The 18,015-nt window shown below is 41.4% G+C and overlaps 1 protein-coding gene across 6 annotated transcripts in view; it reads right to left on the bottom strand.

The window, feature by feature from the left end:
• The window catches only part of trioa (trio Rho guanine nucleotide exchange factor a), an 83,719-nt gene that overhangs the window by 53,007 nt on the left and 12,697 nt on the right, over nucleotides 1–18,015 (bottom strand). For all 6 annotated transcript variants that reach the window (XM_069703442.1, XM_069703443.1, XM_069703447.1 and 3 more), the window contains exon 2: nucleotides 11,666–11,716. In XM_069703442.1, the coding sequence (XP_069559543.1) occupies nucleotides 11,666–11,716 (51 nt within the window). The remainder of the gene's footprint in view (nucleotides 1–11,665; nucleotides 11,717–18,015) is intronic.

Genomic DNA, 18,015 nt, shown 5'->3' with positions numbered 1-18,015 from the left:
TGCGTTATACAAAGAAAAGTTACAGAAAACAAATTGTTTAAGGCTTTGTAGGGTATCTTTTGCGTTATATGGTGTTAGCTGATTAACTGATTATTAAATTGACAAAAAAAATGAATGAGAATTAAGTTATATTTAACACAAAAATTATAAACATTTTTGATGACAAATGTGAGAATCAAAGTTTTTTCTTTGTCTTGCATCACAGAAAACTGTATAAATCTTAGAATTTTAGGTTTGAGGATATTGTGATGAGTGTTGGTTATTTAACAGACTAAAAATATTTCATTTTAAACATTAAGCTCATAAGGTGATTATGAAAATGATTAAAAGTTCCAACCTTACATGAATCTACCAAGAATATTCCTGGGGATTAATTAATTAACAGGATCCAAACACTTCCAGATTGGGACACATCCAATGCCACTATCAAAATCTGTACCTAATGTTACCATTTTATTTTCCTTTAAAGTTACTCATAAATTGCTCGTTTGTCTATTTTAGATGCAGAAATCATATTTGGAAATAAAGAAGAGAAAAAGATAGACTTCTTTCACTCAGGCCAAACGTGCTGCCTGATGCGTGTGGAGTTTTGTGGATGTCACGTGAGCTCATGTTACTGCGATTTAACCTCAACAACGAGGAGGAAACGGGTAAACAGCTGATTGTTGTGTGTCGCTGCCGTGCTGCTATCGTACTGAAACAGAGAGGAGATCAACAGACAGAAAGACAGAGCAGGGGCCTCGTTCATAACCGTTGCGTACGCACAAAACAAAACAAACTTGATGGGAAAATGTGCGCACCTGAAAGCAAACTGTTATGCACGTTTTGGAGACGTAGAAAATTGGCGACACAGTCGGTGAGGTGGAGAATTGAAGGCACATTGTAGAAGGTAAATGTGAAAGGCATCTTGATATGTATAATAAAGCCTCTCACATTCAATTTCACTTCATATCACATCTTATTTGGACATGGGTCCACTTTATTATTAACAGACTAACCAGCAGGGTCATTTTTGCTCGTGACCTAATTATTCCATAAGCAACTTTTAATTGTAAATGATAGAAGCGAATCTAAATCTCACATTTAATTCTGCTTATTAAATCATACGAGCTGTCTCACCAACACGTCCCTTTTCACTGCATTTACATTGCAAACTGATCATCATCCTTTGTAAAAATCCAAGACAACATCAAGTAACATCAGGCTAAAGAACTGCAGAACAGAGCGGCAGTTTTTTATATTTTCTCATATTGTGCACATTTAGTTTAATGTTGTTGTTGTTTTGTGTTAAAGTTCTTTCACTGCGCTCTGAAGCTACAGAGCAAAGCATCACGGAGACATCGTGGTGAAACTTCTATCACTGCAGGCAACATGTTGCCACTTCTTTTGTTTTTGATCACACAGCTGAGACCACCAAACAAATATGAGCTTGATATCCTCCACCTTGTCCACAAGCAGCTCAATTTCTGTGCGGAAAATTTTAATTTCCGGGTTTTCCTCTCTGTTGTTGACGAGATTCACCAAAGAACCACTGACCCACATGGCTAATTTTGTATGCATCAACCTTCATAATATGCTTTGAGCATTGACCATTTATGGTTGAATGTGGGCGTGTTAAAGGCGGGATGTGAGGCTGATCTACGTGTGAACATTTCCATGTGGATTGTGATTCATAAAAGGAACATTGCGTGCAGGTGTGCAATTTTGTGCTTGTGTGCATACATACACTTTTAGTGTGGATTCTACGCAATGTTGTATAAATGAGGCCACAGGTTACCGAGTTCAGTTTCTTAGCCTTCTTGCTTTTCATGCTTGTAATTATCCCTTTTGGACTTATTCCATTTTTCCTCCTTGCAACAATCGACAGAGAGAAGAGAAACGACAGGGACGTGAAGACACAGTGAATGATTTACAAATTAAGCACGGCTGTTCCTAATGTCGTGGTTGTCATGGCAATCTCAAATATGGACTATGCATCATATGCAACCTCCTTTAATATCCGACTGTTTACTGAGGATTAGCATATCAGTGATGTTTATAAGTGCTAATTATTGACAGCAGTGATGTCTTTGCCATAGATGTGTGAAGCTAAATGGAAAAAGGAGTGTGCATATCAAGGTGAATAGCACCATATGCACACGAATGGATAAGTCAGCATGTTTTCACCATGCAGTGATTAATCTTCTACAGCAAAGACCATCTTTGATCTTGCCCGTAAACCTGTTGTCTGATTGGCTGGCTGCCACCGACCAGGAGGATAATCAAAGGTCAATGAAAATCCTAATGTTGACAAGATGACAAGCATAAAACCGCTGCGTGTTAGTGAGTGAGTGAGTGAGAGTGATTGTGTGTGTGTGTGTGTGTGTGTGTGTGTGTGTGTGTGTGTGTGTGTGTGTGTGTGTGTGTGTGTGTGTGTGTGTGTGTGAACACGGCGCACACAGTGAGGGCTTTGTAGCTGTGTGGATTTGCTACGGTACAGTAAAATTTAACAGTCACCAGACTGAGTAAACACACCTCAGAACACAGACACACACTTTTAACCGACAAAACTTTCCCCTCCATCTTAACGCCACCCTTTTCATGTCCAGACGCTTACTGGATGGATTCAAGTGCAGGCTCACATTTACTCTCAGAAATTAATAGCTGTATGTTTATCTGCATGTTCTTGGGTCAGAGATGCTCAAAGCATTTCATTTGGTACTCTTTCTTTCCTTCTACTTCATCTTCCAAATCGTCTTTTAAAAAGTTCCTGAAAACTGCAGCAAAGTTGTTGCAAAATGCATTCTGGATTGTCGTATGATGCTAATAATTTTCCCATCATTTCCTCCTCAGTGAGTGATGCATACTCACATTTCTACCAAGTGGCAAACCTACTGGTAAATGATGACGTCATCCATCAGTTTGTGAACTGCCTTTTCGAAGCCTCGAGTCTGGTATTTTGATCGTCGCCAAGTTGGAACCAGAAGTGACCGTATTTGGATAAGCGGGGGAGGGGCAACAACTGGATCTGACTGAGAACCCGAGGACACTATGCCCCGCCCACCTATACAGGTAACCTGAATACACCCCAGGCATGTCAATCAAACCATGTAGCCCCCAAACATATCCCTCTTTGAGGCCTAATATCTAATTAATGGTGGGATTATTTTCAGAAGGACCACCAGGACATTGATCACAAGGAGGGAATTTAGTTAATGACTTGTATTGACTTTGTATTTCATTAGAGAAGTTGCTGCTTTTCAAATAGGAGTCTATGGAGCCAGAAGCTTTTTGTAGCGAGCCCCTAGTGGCCATCAGTGGTATTGTACTTTAAGGCACTTTTGATTGGCATCACTTTTCAGACACAGAGACTAAGTCCATTTTTCTTTACAGTTTGATCTCTACAAACAATTCCTTGCTAGGGTTATTATTTTTGAATTCTCTAAATCTCAGACAATGACTGTATGCAAGGTACAACCTCCATCAGAGGTATTTAACAGCACTGAAGCATTTTTTTTTTTGGGTGTATTTTTCACCAAACACAAGAGGTAAGTTTAAAAAACACAGACCCATCACTTTCCAGTGCTCTGCAGTGCTCTGGGACTGGAGAAAGTGGCACAGCAGCTAAATATAGAGTGGCCAGGTCACACCCACACCCAGACACAGAAACACAGAAGCACATACACTGGAGAAGAAATGATGAGAACCAAGGAAAGAGAAACTAGGGAAACATTTTTAGCTAATGAGACGCATCATTGTGTCATAACTGGGCTGAGAGAAGACCAAAAAAACAAAACAGTGTGTGTGTTAAATTAGAAGAGGGAATGAAGGGGGGAGGAGTGGGAAACAACAGGTGGACACACAGACACAAAGGGGAAGACAAGATGGTAATGATCAACTCATCAGTTACTCTCACTCTCTCGGCTTCTTTATTCCCATTTCATTTAAAGCACTACGATTAAAAATGAAAGTAAATTCAGTTTTCCTCAAGGTGATGTAGGGACGAGGAAGAATAGTGGAGAAACAAGAGGAGGGTGATGACCTCATGGATGGTCTATAATTGCCATCCGTCCACTCACTTACGAACTCACCAACCAGACAGGCAGAACCGTACCTGTCAGCTGTATGAGGGCAGAGCCAGTGTGAGCATGCTGCCACTTGTGATTGGTCGCCCAGCAAGCCATGTCTGACAATTATTCCACGAATTGTAAAAAATCCATAAATTGCTGTGGATTTGGCTTTGCTCGGTGATGGAGAGACGCAGTCCGCTGCGACCATCAGCTAATGATAGACTGACAGGGCTGATGTGCTGAAGGGATCCCGGTCCGCTGTGGGCAGAGTTGAGTTGAGTCTAATCCTGAGATTCCTGAGGGGAGATATTCCAGTCCTGCAGACAACCAAAACCGCCCATTTTGGTGTTGTCTACACGTCCAAATGGAAAAGCTGCAGCAAACATTTCCAAGCAGAGACTGGGATATCAGTGTAGACTGTTTGACTGGGCGTGAGCGCTCGCCATAGATCCACGAGTGTGTACCTCGTGTGGCATTAGGTGAGCGGCTAATCTGCCTGTCTTTTGGAAAGGCAGGTTCCTGGAGGTAATCCTCCATGTGTAGGAGGAGCAATAATTATAATATGCCTGCACTGCAGTTATGAACCCTGAGAAGCTGCTTAGCACGAGGAGGGAGACCTGAGATGGATGGGGAAACCCCTACAGTGCAAGGGAGGCTTCGATTACTCCTGCAATGTACCTGAGAAGACATCATAAAGGTTCAAAAGTTAATTGTGCACAAGTAGGAAGCACATAGTCAAATCAGTGCTCATTATAAATACAATGGCAGCCCTGAGCAGTGGTGGTTGCTTGTAATCTTTAGGTCCATTATCTGAATGGCACAACTTAATGAACTTATCAACTTCTAGTGATGGATACTTCATTGCTTATTATCAAGAGATAGATAGCAGTTTTAAGGTGCTCCCCTTTTGGTTTTTTTAAAGATCTGTTATCCTCAAACATACCAAATATTCCTGTTATAAGTATCAGGGATGGTTCCCTAGCGATAATGATCAAATTCATAGATTTCATGTTTTTGCGTCAAAACTTAACTGGACCACTCAAATTGAGAACTTTGGAACTGGTCATGTCATGTCTGCATGCACTGCTGGTACTGGCTCGACTCGACTTTACTCTTTTTTCGTTTTTCCATCGGGCAAAAGTTGTGGATAGCACCTGGTATTGTTTTTATCACCTCCATCAAGGTCCCAAGCTACAAGACGGCATGAAAACACACTGTTCAGAGAGAATTGTCACAATCACTGCATGCAAGATACATATTTTTTGAGCACAATATTCCTGCACAAATTCGTCATCGTTAACTAGCCAAGCTATAATAGCGGTGGCAATTTTGTTCTTATTCACTGGAAAACGTAATTAATGACAGCCCGCTAAACAACGCCGTGGTGAATTGAGGAGACACTCAACGTGAGTGTTTGGTTGCCGATGAAAGGATCCAACAGTTGCAGTTTCATGTGGCGACAGCACTTTGATGGGTACGATCAGCAGTGGAAAACAAGATCCAGAAAAAAACCACTGGTATCAAAAGCAAGTGGAGTCGAGTTGATTAGAGCTGGTACCATCAGCGGGAGAGGGGCTAAAGAAAAATAGTGTCTGATCATAGTTTCCACTGAAATACACGACACTGGATTAATCTACAATCAAGACTATTCACATAAATTGTTATCAGTTAGGAAAACTGTAAAGAAAGACTATATTTGTCAGTAAAGATGCATTGCCACTCATAAATGATGCTTTGATCATAAGGTCTATGACATGTAAAGACCCCTTCATAATTGAATTATGATTTCTGGATAACTGGCCTAAAAGTATGAGTCATCGAAAAAACTTCTCTCAGTTCTTTCAGCACTATTTTCTACTCCTGGTCAAACTGTCTTCCTTGTTGCATTACAAAACCCACTCTATGTCAAGCCTAAACGTGTTCTTCACGAGGTGCAGAGATGTGGATAAAACGGTACAATGGTCCATTGCAAAAAAAGAAAGATTTCTTAATGGTGGTAGATAAGATAAACCTTAACTGATGGTGGTGGACGGGGATGATAGTGTGGTAAATCCTGCGGTGGAAAGAATTCATAGTTGGAATTTTTGGGCTTTGGATAAAACAAAAGTGTGTGTTTTCACATGGGTTGTGTTGAAAACAATCATGTGATCAAGTCATGTTAAAGAAAAGGCTTGCTATGCTAGGTGTCTACAACACAGCCTATCGAGTAACTTTGTTATGGAATCATTCTTTGAGCCACAATACGTTACGTTGTTGGGCACACTAATGAAAAGTACACATCGAGAAATCAAGTTTAGCCTTCAAACTGCAATGACAAACTGTGGAAACCAAATGACATTCCTCATTGTAGTTGTAATCTATAAACCATTAGCAGACACAGAGGAGGTTCTTATTACCTTTCTGATGATGTGTAAATTCAGGACTTCAGAGAAACCGATATCCATTGTCAAGCCTTGAATTTCTAAGAAGAATTTACTCTCCAAAAGTTGAGGTGAACGATATTTTCCAGGAAACTTGTCAATCCCGTATAACAACAATTCAACTCCATGAACTTTTCCTAAGCGACACTAAGTCCTAACATTTCCTGGGTCACTAGCCCTGTGTGAAGTGGGCGAACCAAAGTTATCACTGACATGGCAACACCGATGAGTGAGAGAGGGCAAGGGGCGACAGAGAAATGCCAGAAATGTCCATCATCCTTTGCCGAAATTTCAATGAGACACGGTCAGTTCATCATTCCAGGTCATGATTGCTGCTGGGTCGTGTGTGTGTGTGTGTGTGTGTGTGTGTGTGTGTGTGTGTGTGTGTGTGTGTGTGTGTGTGTGTGTGTGTGTGTGTGTGTGTGTGTGTGTGTGTGTGTGTGTGAATAAGTCAACACTCAGCACACACCTCAGAGACTTGAGACTTGTAGGGGGGCCTCTGAGAGGTCAAGTGGGCATTAGACTCGCTGATACAACAAAGCAGTTTACTCAAAAACAGCACTACAAGACAGCCCCAGAGAGAACGTGACAAATACCTCGAGGCGGGGTTGGAGTGTGTGTGTGTGTGTGTGTGTGTTTTTCTGTTATGAAAAAAAAAAAGGAGACAGATAATGCAACAGCTGCCTGGACGAGGACAGATGGGATGGGTGGTGCAGTCAGCGGAGGGAAGGAGGGGAAAAGATGCCAACAAAAAAAACCAAAACACACTTACAGCATCTTGTCCATTTAATTAAAGAGCAGCTCCATACAATCTCATAACGGCTCCCCGGCAGCTGACGAGGACGCCTCGCTACTGAGCCAGCTGTTATGGGTCAAGAGAAACCAGAACCGCGCACATGTGTGTGCATCCCGGCATAGCTGCGGACTTCCCACATTCACGGCGTGCCAGGAATTCCTTGCTGAGGGATGTGTGGGAATGGCAGGAATTCCTTGAGGCGGAGGGAGTGGACAGGAATAGTGTGTCCATGACATAGACCCCTGACCTACTCATGATCACAGATGCTCTGAAAAGCATGGTGAGGAAAAATAAAAGCTGGACAGGGTAGTTTCATCTGGCTGTGTGTTTGTTTTATTCATGAATACTACACTGTTTGAACGTGGGAAACTTCTGAATGGAATTAATTTAATTTTGACACTTTCAATTGATTTCTCTAAAGTATGCATGGAAATGTTTTTATGTTTCCCATGGTGTAAATCTTGATTTCAAGGCATTTCATTTCCTGCAAAGCCAATGCTACTATGAAATACATTTCACTCTGGCCAAAATTAGATATATTCAATGTCATGATCTCTCTGTGCTACGCCTCTCAAGTTTTCTTGCACAGCAAAGATGCAGTTTACATTGATAATAACATTATTACACGGCGTATTCTTTGTAACATTAGGCCAAACATGAAGGAGGCTGTTTGAAGAATGAAAATAATCGGGAAAAACTGCAGCCCCTCCCTGTTTGTAACTCTATTACAGCTAACCCGGATGTGTGTTATTGTTACAAACTAACATGGAAGTCCTGTTTTCTAATATGACTGTGGTTACAGTTTGGGCTGGGTATCCAAAAAATCTTTCAATATGTTTATGGCAGGGACCGAATTGCTTCCAAACTATCCACTATGGAAAAATTCATTTGGTACGAAAACAGTCCGATAACTACGTCACATCCACTAAAACACTTTTTTTTTAATTTTACAAAGGAGTAAATATCATCAGTGTGAGTGAGCCACAATGTTTAGTATACTTGGGCTCGACTGGGGCGGCAAGTCCTTGCAGATAAAATCATTGTTTCAACCTGAGTAAGTCTTAAATTACAATGTCTTTTTTCCTTTTCAATTTTTTTTTTTTTTTGCCAAACACCCGTTCAAGTTGTATTCACTGCAGTAAGTGGAGTAATACTTATAACATAAGTGTTTACGGAACATCGTTAAAATAAAACTTCTCTCAATAGCTTCCATGTGAGGGGTTGAGGGAATATAGGTAAATCAAACCAGCTAGCTATAGCTTGCCGGGGAGGCGTTGAGTGAACATCTGTTAATTGTAGAAAATAAACTAGGTTTACTATGCCCCTCTAAACTGCATGGAAACTAAAGATTTGATCTATAATGTGAAATCTTTATTTTTATTTGATTGAATTTTAGAAAATTGGGGTCAATGAAAAGAATTGTTCAGGAACTGGTACTGTAGTCAAGACGTTGGCACCAATATCAAAAATGTTTGAACGATAGCCCTACATACAGTTATACCTAAGCTTTTCTGGGAGAGGAGGGGTTGATATTTTAACTCCAAGGATGTTAGGAGAAAAACACTACCTTGTTCATCAGTTTCATTATCATAATATTTCCCCAATTACCATTTCTCCTGCCAATTTACTTGTCTGCCTTAGTTTTTCTTTGACTTTTCATTGCCTTCTTTTAAACCCTCCATTTTCTTCTTCTGTTCTTCCGATTGTAATTCCATTTTGGTGCTTTATGTTTTTATCCACAGGCAGCTCTTGCCCCACCTCACGGTTCGAGTAAATCCGCTCTGACTGGCTGCTGAACAGGTCGCCTTACAACAAACGCCAACAAAGAAGCAAGACGAGCTGATCTGATTGGTTGCTGTGATCAGACGCAGCTGTGCCAATGTAACAATGAACCTTCTGTGGGTACAGCTGGCACAAACACAAACACGTGGGCAACTAGTTAACAAAAAAGAACATGTAATTACAACCTACTATTTCATCTGGTTATTGGGTGATATGTACCCATATTTTGGCCTGCCATTAAGCAAATTACCCATCTATATATTCCACTTTCTCTCCAAAACAGTAATAAATAAATATTCAGTAGTCACTCCTAAATCTTTTAAGTAGAAAAGCCTGAACTGCATTGTGGGACGTTGAAACTCACTCACTCTGCACTTTAAAGGCATACAGAGGTAAGTTTCACTGCATTTTTTACAGCCTGACATCCCTCGGGTTGTTGAGTAAAATCCTTCCCAACACTAATGGAGTGATTTCTCTGGTTCTGATCTGACCTGAGACAGACAACGTGGAATAAAAGATGCAGTTTTAACAAGACATATTTAGGTAGCAGTTATTTCAGGCTGCATTGAAAATCAGCTACTGTGGTTGAAAATGGGGAGCCATTATTCAGAAACACCAATATGACAGCTTAAACGATTGAACAGCACGAGCTTAGTGTTTGTTTTCAGTCCGCTCAGATTCTCCTTGTCCTTCCTCATTTTCCTCCTTTTGTCCCCAAATCTCAGTTTTGGCCTCAGAGATAGAGAGAGAGAGAGAGAGAGAGAGAGAAAAGGAGAGAGCTCCATCTTTCCTTTACCTCCGCCTCTCTGTTTTCTCCATCCATCCAGACCTCTAATAGCAGGGTAGGCTAACCGAGCGAGAAACAGGCCAGGGTTACCCCAGCGACCCAAACACAGCAGGGGAGGAGGAAGAAAGACAGAGAGAGAGAGAGAGAGAGAGAGAGAGAGAGAGAGAGAGAGAGAGAGAGAGAGAGAGAGAAAGAAAAGACGGCTTGTTAGTGGTGCCAAGAGTTCATTCGTCCGGGTCTTTGAATGCCACCTGATCCCATTCTGACAAACTGTGACGAGACGGAGAAAGAGCACTGTTTGCAACACTAAGTTTCATCAATACAAAGCTCATACTACTGTAACAAGGAGAATAAAAACACACATTTTACAACCTCACTTCCATCCAGTCGCTGCCTGAGATTGAGTGCAACACAGTGATTTGTTAAACAGTGTTGTTGTGTTTGAAGCTGCTGACTCCTGCGGCAATTCACCGTCAACAGCCACTTGCAGCTCTGGCTGCTGCAACCCTTCAGCTATTCCAATCTGCTCCAATACGCCATCTGGAGGCGATGCTTTCAGCCTGCAGACTCCAGCTGATTACTCAAGATTTACACAAAATCATTTCAACGACATTAGTGCTGACGGACATGGAGAGAGAAAAAAAAAAAAAATATTGAAAGAGAGACAGTGACGGAACTGCACCAGCCCACAACACTCCCTCCCTGCAAAGCACTCTGCAGCACATCTGTCGAAATCCAAAGGCATTAACAACATTACATAAGCGCACTCCCTTCCCTTCCCTCTTCAGCCTCCCAGTGAGACCAGTGGCTGAAGAGGCCAACAGATGGACAGACCTAATCCCCAGCCCCAGCCCCCAAAACCAGGAAGTCATTGCTGGCAAGCAGCGAGGAGCTTAAGAGAAACACTTCTTTGACAGCATCATGCAGACAGGCCAAACAGTGGCACCGAAGCCAAGTATTGTCTCAATATAATTGCATCCATGTTGTTTTCATCGCCCTTTTCCGCGGGCACTGAATCTGTCTCCATCAAGGCCCTGGGGCTTAAGAGCAACCTGCCAACTCACTGTCCTCCTTTACTGCAAATCTAGGGTTTGAGGGTTTCTTTTTTTTTTTTTTTTTTTTTTTTCAAGGCCAGTACTGCTGGTACTCTTCAACTAAAGTCAATCATGTGAGTAACCCTCCTTTTCAGACTAGAAACTCCAAGTCTATGATACATTAAAATCCCGCTGAGGCACAGGGGAGTAATAACCATAAATATCAAACTGGTCATATGTCTCCTCAAAATGTCCCATCAGAGGCAGCTAATATTGACAGATATAAACCCACATATGAAGGAAGTGTCCATCATAACCTACTTTATAGGTTTGGGCTATATTGTGATGATAAAAAAGGAAAAATAATTGATAGGAAAGGAAACAACAGAAAGGCCATGTAACGATGAAGGGATGACAAATTGATCAAAATTGAGGAGACGGCACAAGCGTCCATCTCAGCTCATCATGAGGAACCTGCTGTCGCTACGGAGACGGGCGCTAGACGTAGGTAGCCAATCACGTTCTGGGGAATAGGATATGTGATGACGGAACGAGGGGGAGGAGACGAGGCAGGAAGGGGAATCAAGAAGATGTGAAAAATGATGATGACAATGACACTGGAATGGAATCTCTATTGTGTGTGCATGTGTGTGTGTACGACACTGTTATTTCCGCTATCAATAAATTACGCACCACCCTCCCGATGTCACCACACACACAAACAAAAACATGAATGGTAAGGATGGAAAAACAGCTGCAAAATAGTGTTTGGGTTTTTGTGTGAATGTTTGATTTACCTGCGATCTGGCTCGATACATCTCCTTTTGGCTCTTTAGGGAGGGATCCATCTGTAGGCACACACAAAAAAAGACAAAAATAGTTATGTTACCAATAAAGAAACAACTGATTTTGATTGATGGTCTGAGTTGAAATGTCACTGACATTAAAAGAAGCAAGAATTAGCACCTTGCGATTGTATGCCTCCCCAAACCAATCAAGTTGCAGTTCACATCCATGTCTGTCTAGACTGATATAATATATGTAATGAAGACTTTGAAGGAAATTTGGCCACTAAGCTGATTCTGATAGAACACAGTTGCAGCCAAGAGAGTAGACAACGCCTCAAATATAATAGTCGCTGCAAAGAAGCTACGAATTCTAAAACGTGGATCCTTCACACACATCTTCAACCAGACAGCACATACGATCTATACAATCAGCACAACTTTAGAGTGGACACCACAAGATTAGCGTCACAGATTCAGCATCCAACCAAAAGTGAAAAATGGTCACAGTCTGCCCTTCCGAGTTATTGCGTTAAATTATGTCCAGAAAAGTGTTTTTGCAGAACATTTTGATGTCACAGTGAAGTTGACCTTTTGAATATAAAATGTCCTTACATCCTTTTATCTTATGAGACATTTGTGGGAAATTTTGCTATGATTAGTGTATGAATTCTGGCCACAAATGTGATTTATGAGGTCACAGTGACCTTTGTACACCTATTTCAAACAATCAGTTCAGTTCATCCTTGCATCCAAGTGAATCTCGTGTTCACCTTTGACCTCTGAACCTCCCAAATCGAACTAGTTCATCCTTTAGACCTGGTGAAGGTCTGTGCCAAATTTGAAGAAATTCCCTTTAGGGGTTCCCCAGATGTGGCGTTCACTGGCCTGGGACAGACACGTATACGTACAAAAACTTAAGTAGTATGTGCGGACGGATGGCGCGCTGGTGCGAAGGCATAATAATAGAGAAGAGAATTAAAAGGAAAACTTTGTTAGTTGCTAAAGTTACAAATAAGTGCAGCTCAGGCTGGTGGGAATGTAACCGTTTTGCTCGTCTTTGGTCATAAACCAAAGTATTACCAGAACCTTGCACTGATGATGCAGTACAACAACAACAACAACAAAAATCAAGGGATTGTCAAAGTAAATATGTTGTACATGCAAATATATGTAGCAAATTTCATGGTAACCCACCTAAAATTTGTTCAGACATTAGAGTCCAAACCACACCTAACAGCCTGTAAGGTTAACATGCCATCCACGCTAGTGTGGCTAAAAATGACCAGAAAGACTGGCAGCTGAAGATTGAATGTACCACCATGCTGGCTACAGAAATCTGTTGCGTCGCGTAACAGCAACAACTGGGGAGGGGGTGTTATTTGTGTAGCACAAGCAGAGCTCAGACTCTTAAGAGTAGTTTTTGCAAGTTTGGCTGATGTGAAACTTCCCAACATTGGCTTGTTCAGCAAAGCGAAAAACCAAAATAGGAGTATCATTTTAGTCAGTCTCAATTTCCAGAAATATGAGCACACCCAAAACTACTGGTATGAAAACTTTTTTTTTTACTGTATAATTATTATACAAAGGTACCAGCGATTTGACCATTTCCCCGTTCTGTTTACAGTGGACCAGTCATCTTCTCATCACCTTATAACTCATGACCGAGGCCCAACGGTTTCTCAGCCAATACAACAATTAGCCCATTGATCCAGCCTATAGTTTGTATGTGAGAGAGGCTTCTGCTGGGACTGAGGGGAAGGTACGGTCAGTGTCATGTGCTGTCAACATGTAAACAGGCTGGACGCTCAGCTGGCTGACTCAGTGACACATGCTGCCTCTGTTCTGACTCAGGATTAGTCCTTCCTGTTTAATCTGACAGAGTGCTGCACTGGGGCGGAGAGAAGCTCATCGTTGTACTGAATTCAGAATCTGAACTATCAAGTATCTGACAGTCTGTACGAGGATATACATAGTTTGATTTGATATTAAGCTGTACTACATGTAGTAAAGAGGACATGCTGACAGATTTTAGCGTCTTTCATCATCTACGATGTAAGATGACATGCACTGAAGAAAGAGGAAATATAAACAGACTGAGAATGACCTCACAAAGTACAATCTTTAACTTTACACGTTGATGTAGGAGCTCAGTTGAGATAGATTTATGCTGCCTGGCATCCTCGCAGAAAAGAATGCGAATAAATCATGTTACCACACTATTTTCTTTCCTCTCTATACTAGGAAATCATTTGTGTTTGGATTGCTCAAACATCTGTGTTGTGAATTTCTGCGCTGGAATAACAGGCACACACTTACTACTGAACAATGATATTTTGGCAGTAACTGTTGGGGCCGCAGTGAAATAGGCTAACTGCTCAAATGACACCTAACAATAGTTTGAATTAAAGCACCAGAAATCTGCTCTTTAGTTACGTTGCTCACATCCACATTAAAACACACAGGGCAATAATCCAACATTTGCTGCATTCATGTCATATCGGGTTGATAATGGGCACATTACCTCCAAACAAGCTTGAATGACTGCAGAGTTGGTTGGGTAAGGATTATCATACGAACGGATCTATTAAATTTTGCCCATAACTATCTTGAACAGCAGCCGTTTAGGTTTTGCATTCAAGACCAAAAACAGCTGCGTGTAAAAACAATGGCTTTATTGGGTGATGTGTGCTGTTGGAGGTATTGTGAAATACAAATCAGGAAGTCCAGTTCGAGCACTGAATTATTCATTTAAAGGCTCATAACATATCAGAACTCTGCACAAAGATTTGTAGTACTTATAAACAGGATTTTCCAACTATCTTTCATCTAGGCTGGGCAATGTATCAATATCACAATTTTAGACTACATAATATCATAGATTTTGAACATCATAATTTTATGATATGGCTTAAGAGTTGGTTTTAAAGGCTGCATTGCAATAAAATGGTATGATTTTAGTAGACTGTTCTATCGCTGCTATTATCCACCTTACTGATGATTATTGATCAAACATTTCACTGTATAAATACTTTATGTAAGCATTAATAGTTATGCCTCCAATATTGTTGCAAATTGTCCATATCGCCTAACAGGCAAACCACTCTGACATCACTCATTGGTTTGTGAACTGGCATTTTGAAGCCCAAGTCTAGTATTTTGGTCATTTCCATCTTGGGGTGTTTTTTTGGAGCCAGATGTGACTATATTTGGAAGAGCTGAGGATGATGGGTGGATCTGACTGAGAAGCCGAGGACACTATGCCCCGCCTACCTATACAGGAAACCTGACTGCACCTGAGGCAAGTCAATGAAACAGGTCACTCCACTAAATTTAGCAAACTCCACCATGATGACTTGTGGAAACAATTTATTGACCTAAAATTACATAAGCGAAATGTATGCTTTTTGAATAGGACTCTATTGAGGCTGTGACCCTGTTCAGGATAAAGCGGGTATAGATAATGGATGGAAGGATGAAGCTAGAGGCCATTTATAGCCAACCCGTTGTGGCCCTCAGTGGTAGGGAACTTGCGCATTGGCTTCACTTTTTAAATTTTTATAGACAGCCTATGGTATCACACATTCCTACTTTCATCACCACAATCCCGAGCTCAACATTACAAAGTCTCCCACCAGGAACGCGCACTTGCACGACTCTGACTGGACAGTACATCATTTTACAGAAGGATGTCCGAGCTGCAGCAAAAGTTGAGCTGGGTTTGCCAGGCCGAGCCCGTATTGTTTTGCCAGAACCTTCTGCACTGGCATCTCTTCCACATTACTGGACTGGCTCTATTCAAATAAAAGAGAGGGCCACGGTTTTTCACGTAAAAATAAAGTTGGTCTAAAAACAGGCTTACGCTGATGAGACAGACAACATCCATATCTGCTTATTGTTTTCAGGCACTTCCATATTACCAAGTGTCAAATTGGATATATTGAAGCTTTATACTGTGGCTAGGATGTTGATGCAAATGCAATGTACGCAATATAAAAGTGACAGTAGGGCTGATAGCGGTAGAGGGACTGTCAGCCAACTGAATGGTCAAGACCTCATATTGAGATGTACCTGCCTTGGGCCACTGAGAAGAGAAAAGAAAAGCGTTTCCCTGCCAGGACCAATATTCTTGTATCATGTTAAATCACCCTGCGGTTTACGTTTATCCGATAATTCCGTCTTAATGATACAATAGCTCTTTACATGACGACAGGTTTCCCTCTGGCTGCTAGAGTTGGTACGGTATGATTTAGCATTTAACATTTTGCTTGTGGCACTTTCCATTCATGAACATCTAGCTGCAATGTAAACATAAAGCAACGCAAGAGCAAACTTGCTGGCAACAAGCGGCAATGTCACAGGCCCCGTGAACACAACAAAAGGCTCACAGAGACAAACACAAACACGGCATGGGAAAGCAGAGCCGAGCCGTCAAGAGAAGCCCAAAGATCTCGAGGGAATTTTCTCTAAAGCCGCCGTACCTGGGAAAACTTCACAGAGAACAGCCGGGACGAAGGAGAAAAGAAGAGGGAAAAGGAAGGCAAGAGAATGACCAAACACCCACATACTTCACATATTTGCAATGCCAAAGATGTCCACTTAAGCCTGCAGTTTACAACAATGTAATACCAGACTACAGTAGTGGTTGCCCACAACTTATCACAAGCTAAACAATAAGACTTGTCGCTGAGCCAGAAGTCAAACATGCGTGGACCAAAAGGAGATAAAACACAATGTTATGTGTGCAGACAGTGACACAGATACACATGCAGTACTGAGCTCAGGCTTTTCCTCTGCTAGAGCAGTGGGTTAATCCAACCACACAGACACGCATACACACTGAGCCAACTTTGTTACAGACCATAGTAGGATAAGCCCACCGCACCGCTGAGACGTCAGCCGAGCTGTTTGGATAAAGTTAAACAGATCACACACGCATCAAACGGCCGTTGAGGAAATGACAAAGCAAAAAAAAAAAAAAAAAAAAATCACAACGGGCCGAGTCCCACAAAACATCCGAACCCTCCTCTCTCCAGCACTCAGTGAACTCACCGACACTTCAGCTCTGCTCAACACTGCCTATACTGTTATCCTAAACTGAGCTCCCTTCAGACAGACAGCTCTCTCGTGTCCCGACACACGCCGTTTCTGTCTCCGAGCCTGCGTGAACACAAGACCACCCTTTCTGTGGGCCCCTGCCTTCCCCCTTCTCGGCAGGCACACTCATCGTTTGACTCACACACAAATAGGAAAGGCCCCCCTTTCATTTAAAAATACCTATTGTCTGGCTCATGCTGACTGAACTGAGCAATACTCTGCTGTCAAAGCTGCCTTGGAGAGTGTAGATATAGCTGTAGCAAACATTTAAATGTCAGGGGCCATGGACGGCACTTTATTACCTGAGGGATGATCCATCTGAGAGGAGTTTTGTTCCACGGCCCATTACCTTACACATTATACATTCCACAAGATATTTGGGAAACACACAGCCCTGGTGGTTTTTTTGCTTTCTACCAACAGAAACCTTCAACTGAGCTACTAGTATTTGTATATGGAGAACAAAAAAAACTTGTATTGGTGTAGCCTTAACATTTGCCTATAGAGTTTGTGTTTCTATACTAAAAGATATAGATGCTATAAAATAGATCCAAGCTGCAACATGGCTTCTAGAGACCAGATATTCTTCATTAAGAGTGTTTCATTTTGCTCAACAAAAACATAACTCAACACAGTGAAAGTCTGGTAAATTACTAGGGTAAGATATTGGGACTCTTTATTTTCTGATTTCAAAATGGTTATGCTGATTCCTGATTTGAAAATGTAATTCATTATTTCCCTTGAGCTAGTGTATTAAAGCTAGTAGATAAGCCCAGGAGCTAGTTAGTTAGCCTATTAGCATCAGCATGTGAACAGCCTATGGCCGACTGACCTCCTAAGTGGTATTCCTAAAGACAGATTTTACATTAGCATGGCTTTAAGGGGGTTTATAGAAAGGATGCCACTGAAAAAACACTCAGAAAGGCTGACTGACATGTGATGTGCATTGTTGTGTAAATATGACAAGACTGAACTATTTCCCATGATCTAATGTTAAATAAGTAAAAGCAATTTAAAAAAAAAAAAAAGCGTAGTAAATGGTAATATTGAATCGCAACACTTGTAGAATTGCCAATATCTAAAACTCAAAATTACAAAATGAAATCAGCCCCGAAGTACCTTGACAGTATCAAATGAGGAGATGAGCATATTGTCCCAGCCCTAGAAGTGACTGTATTGTGGTCTTAAACAAATGTTGTACCATGTTTTCATTTGTTATTAGAGTCTGCTGCTGCTTAAAACCCTGGCATACTGCCCTTAACGTA

The sequence above is a fragment of the Brachyistius frenatus genome, unplaced genomic scaffold, assembly GCF_029030835.1.
Source record: "Brachyistius frenatus isolate BFR_SWC_R1_liver_20210118 unplaced genomic scaffold, ASM2903083v1 Contig_46, whole genome shotgun sequence".
Lineage (NCBI taxonomy): Eukaryota > Metazoa > Chordata > Actinopteri > Embiotocidae > Brachyistius > Brachyistius frenatus.
This window is presented reverse-complemented; position numbering and strand designations above follow the sequence as displayed.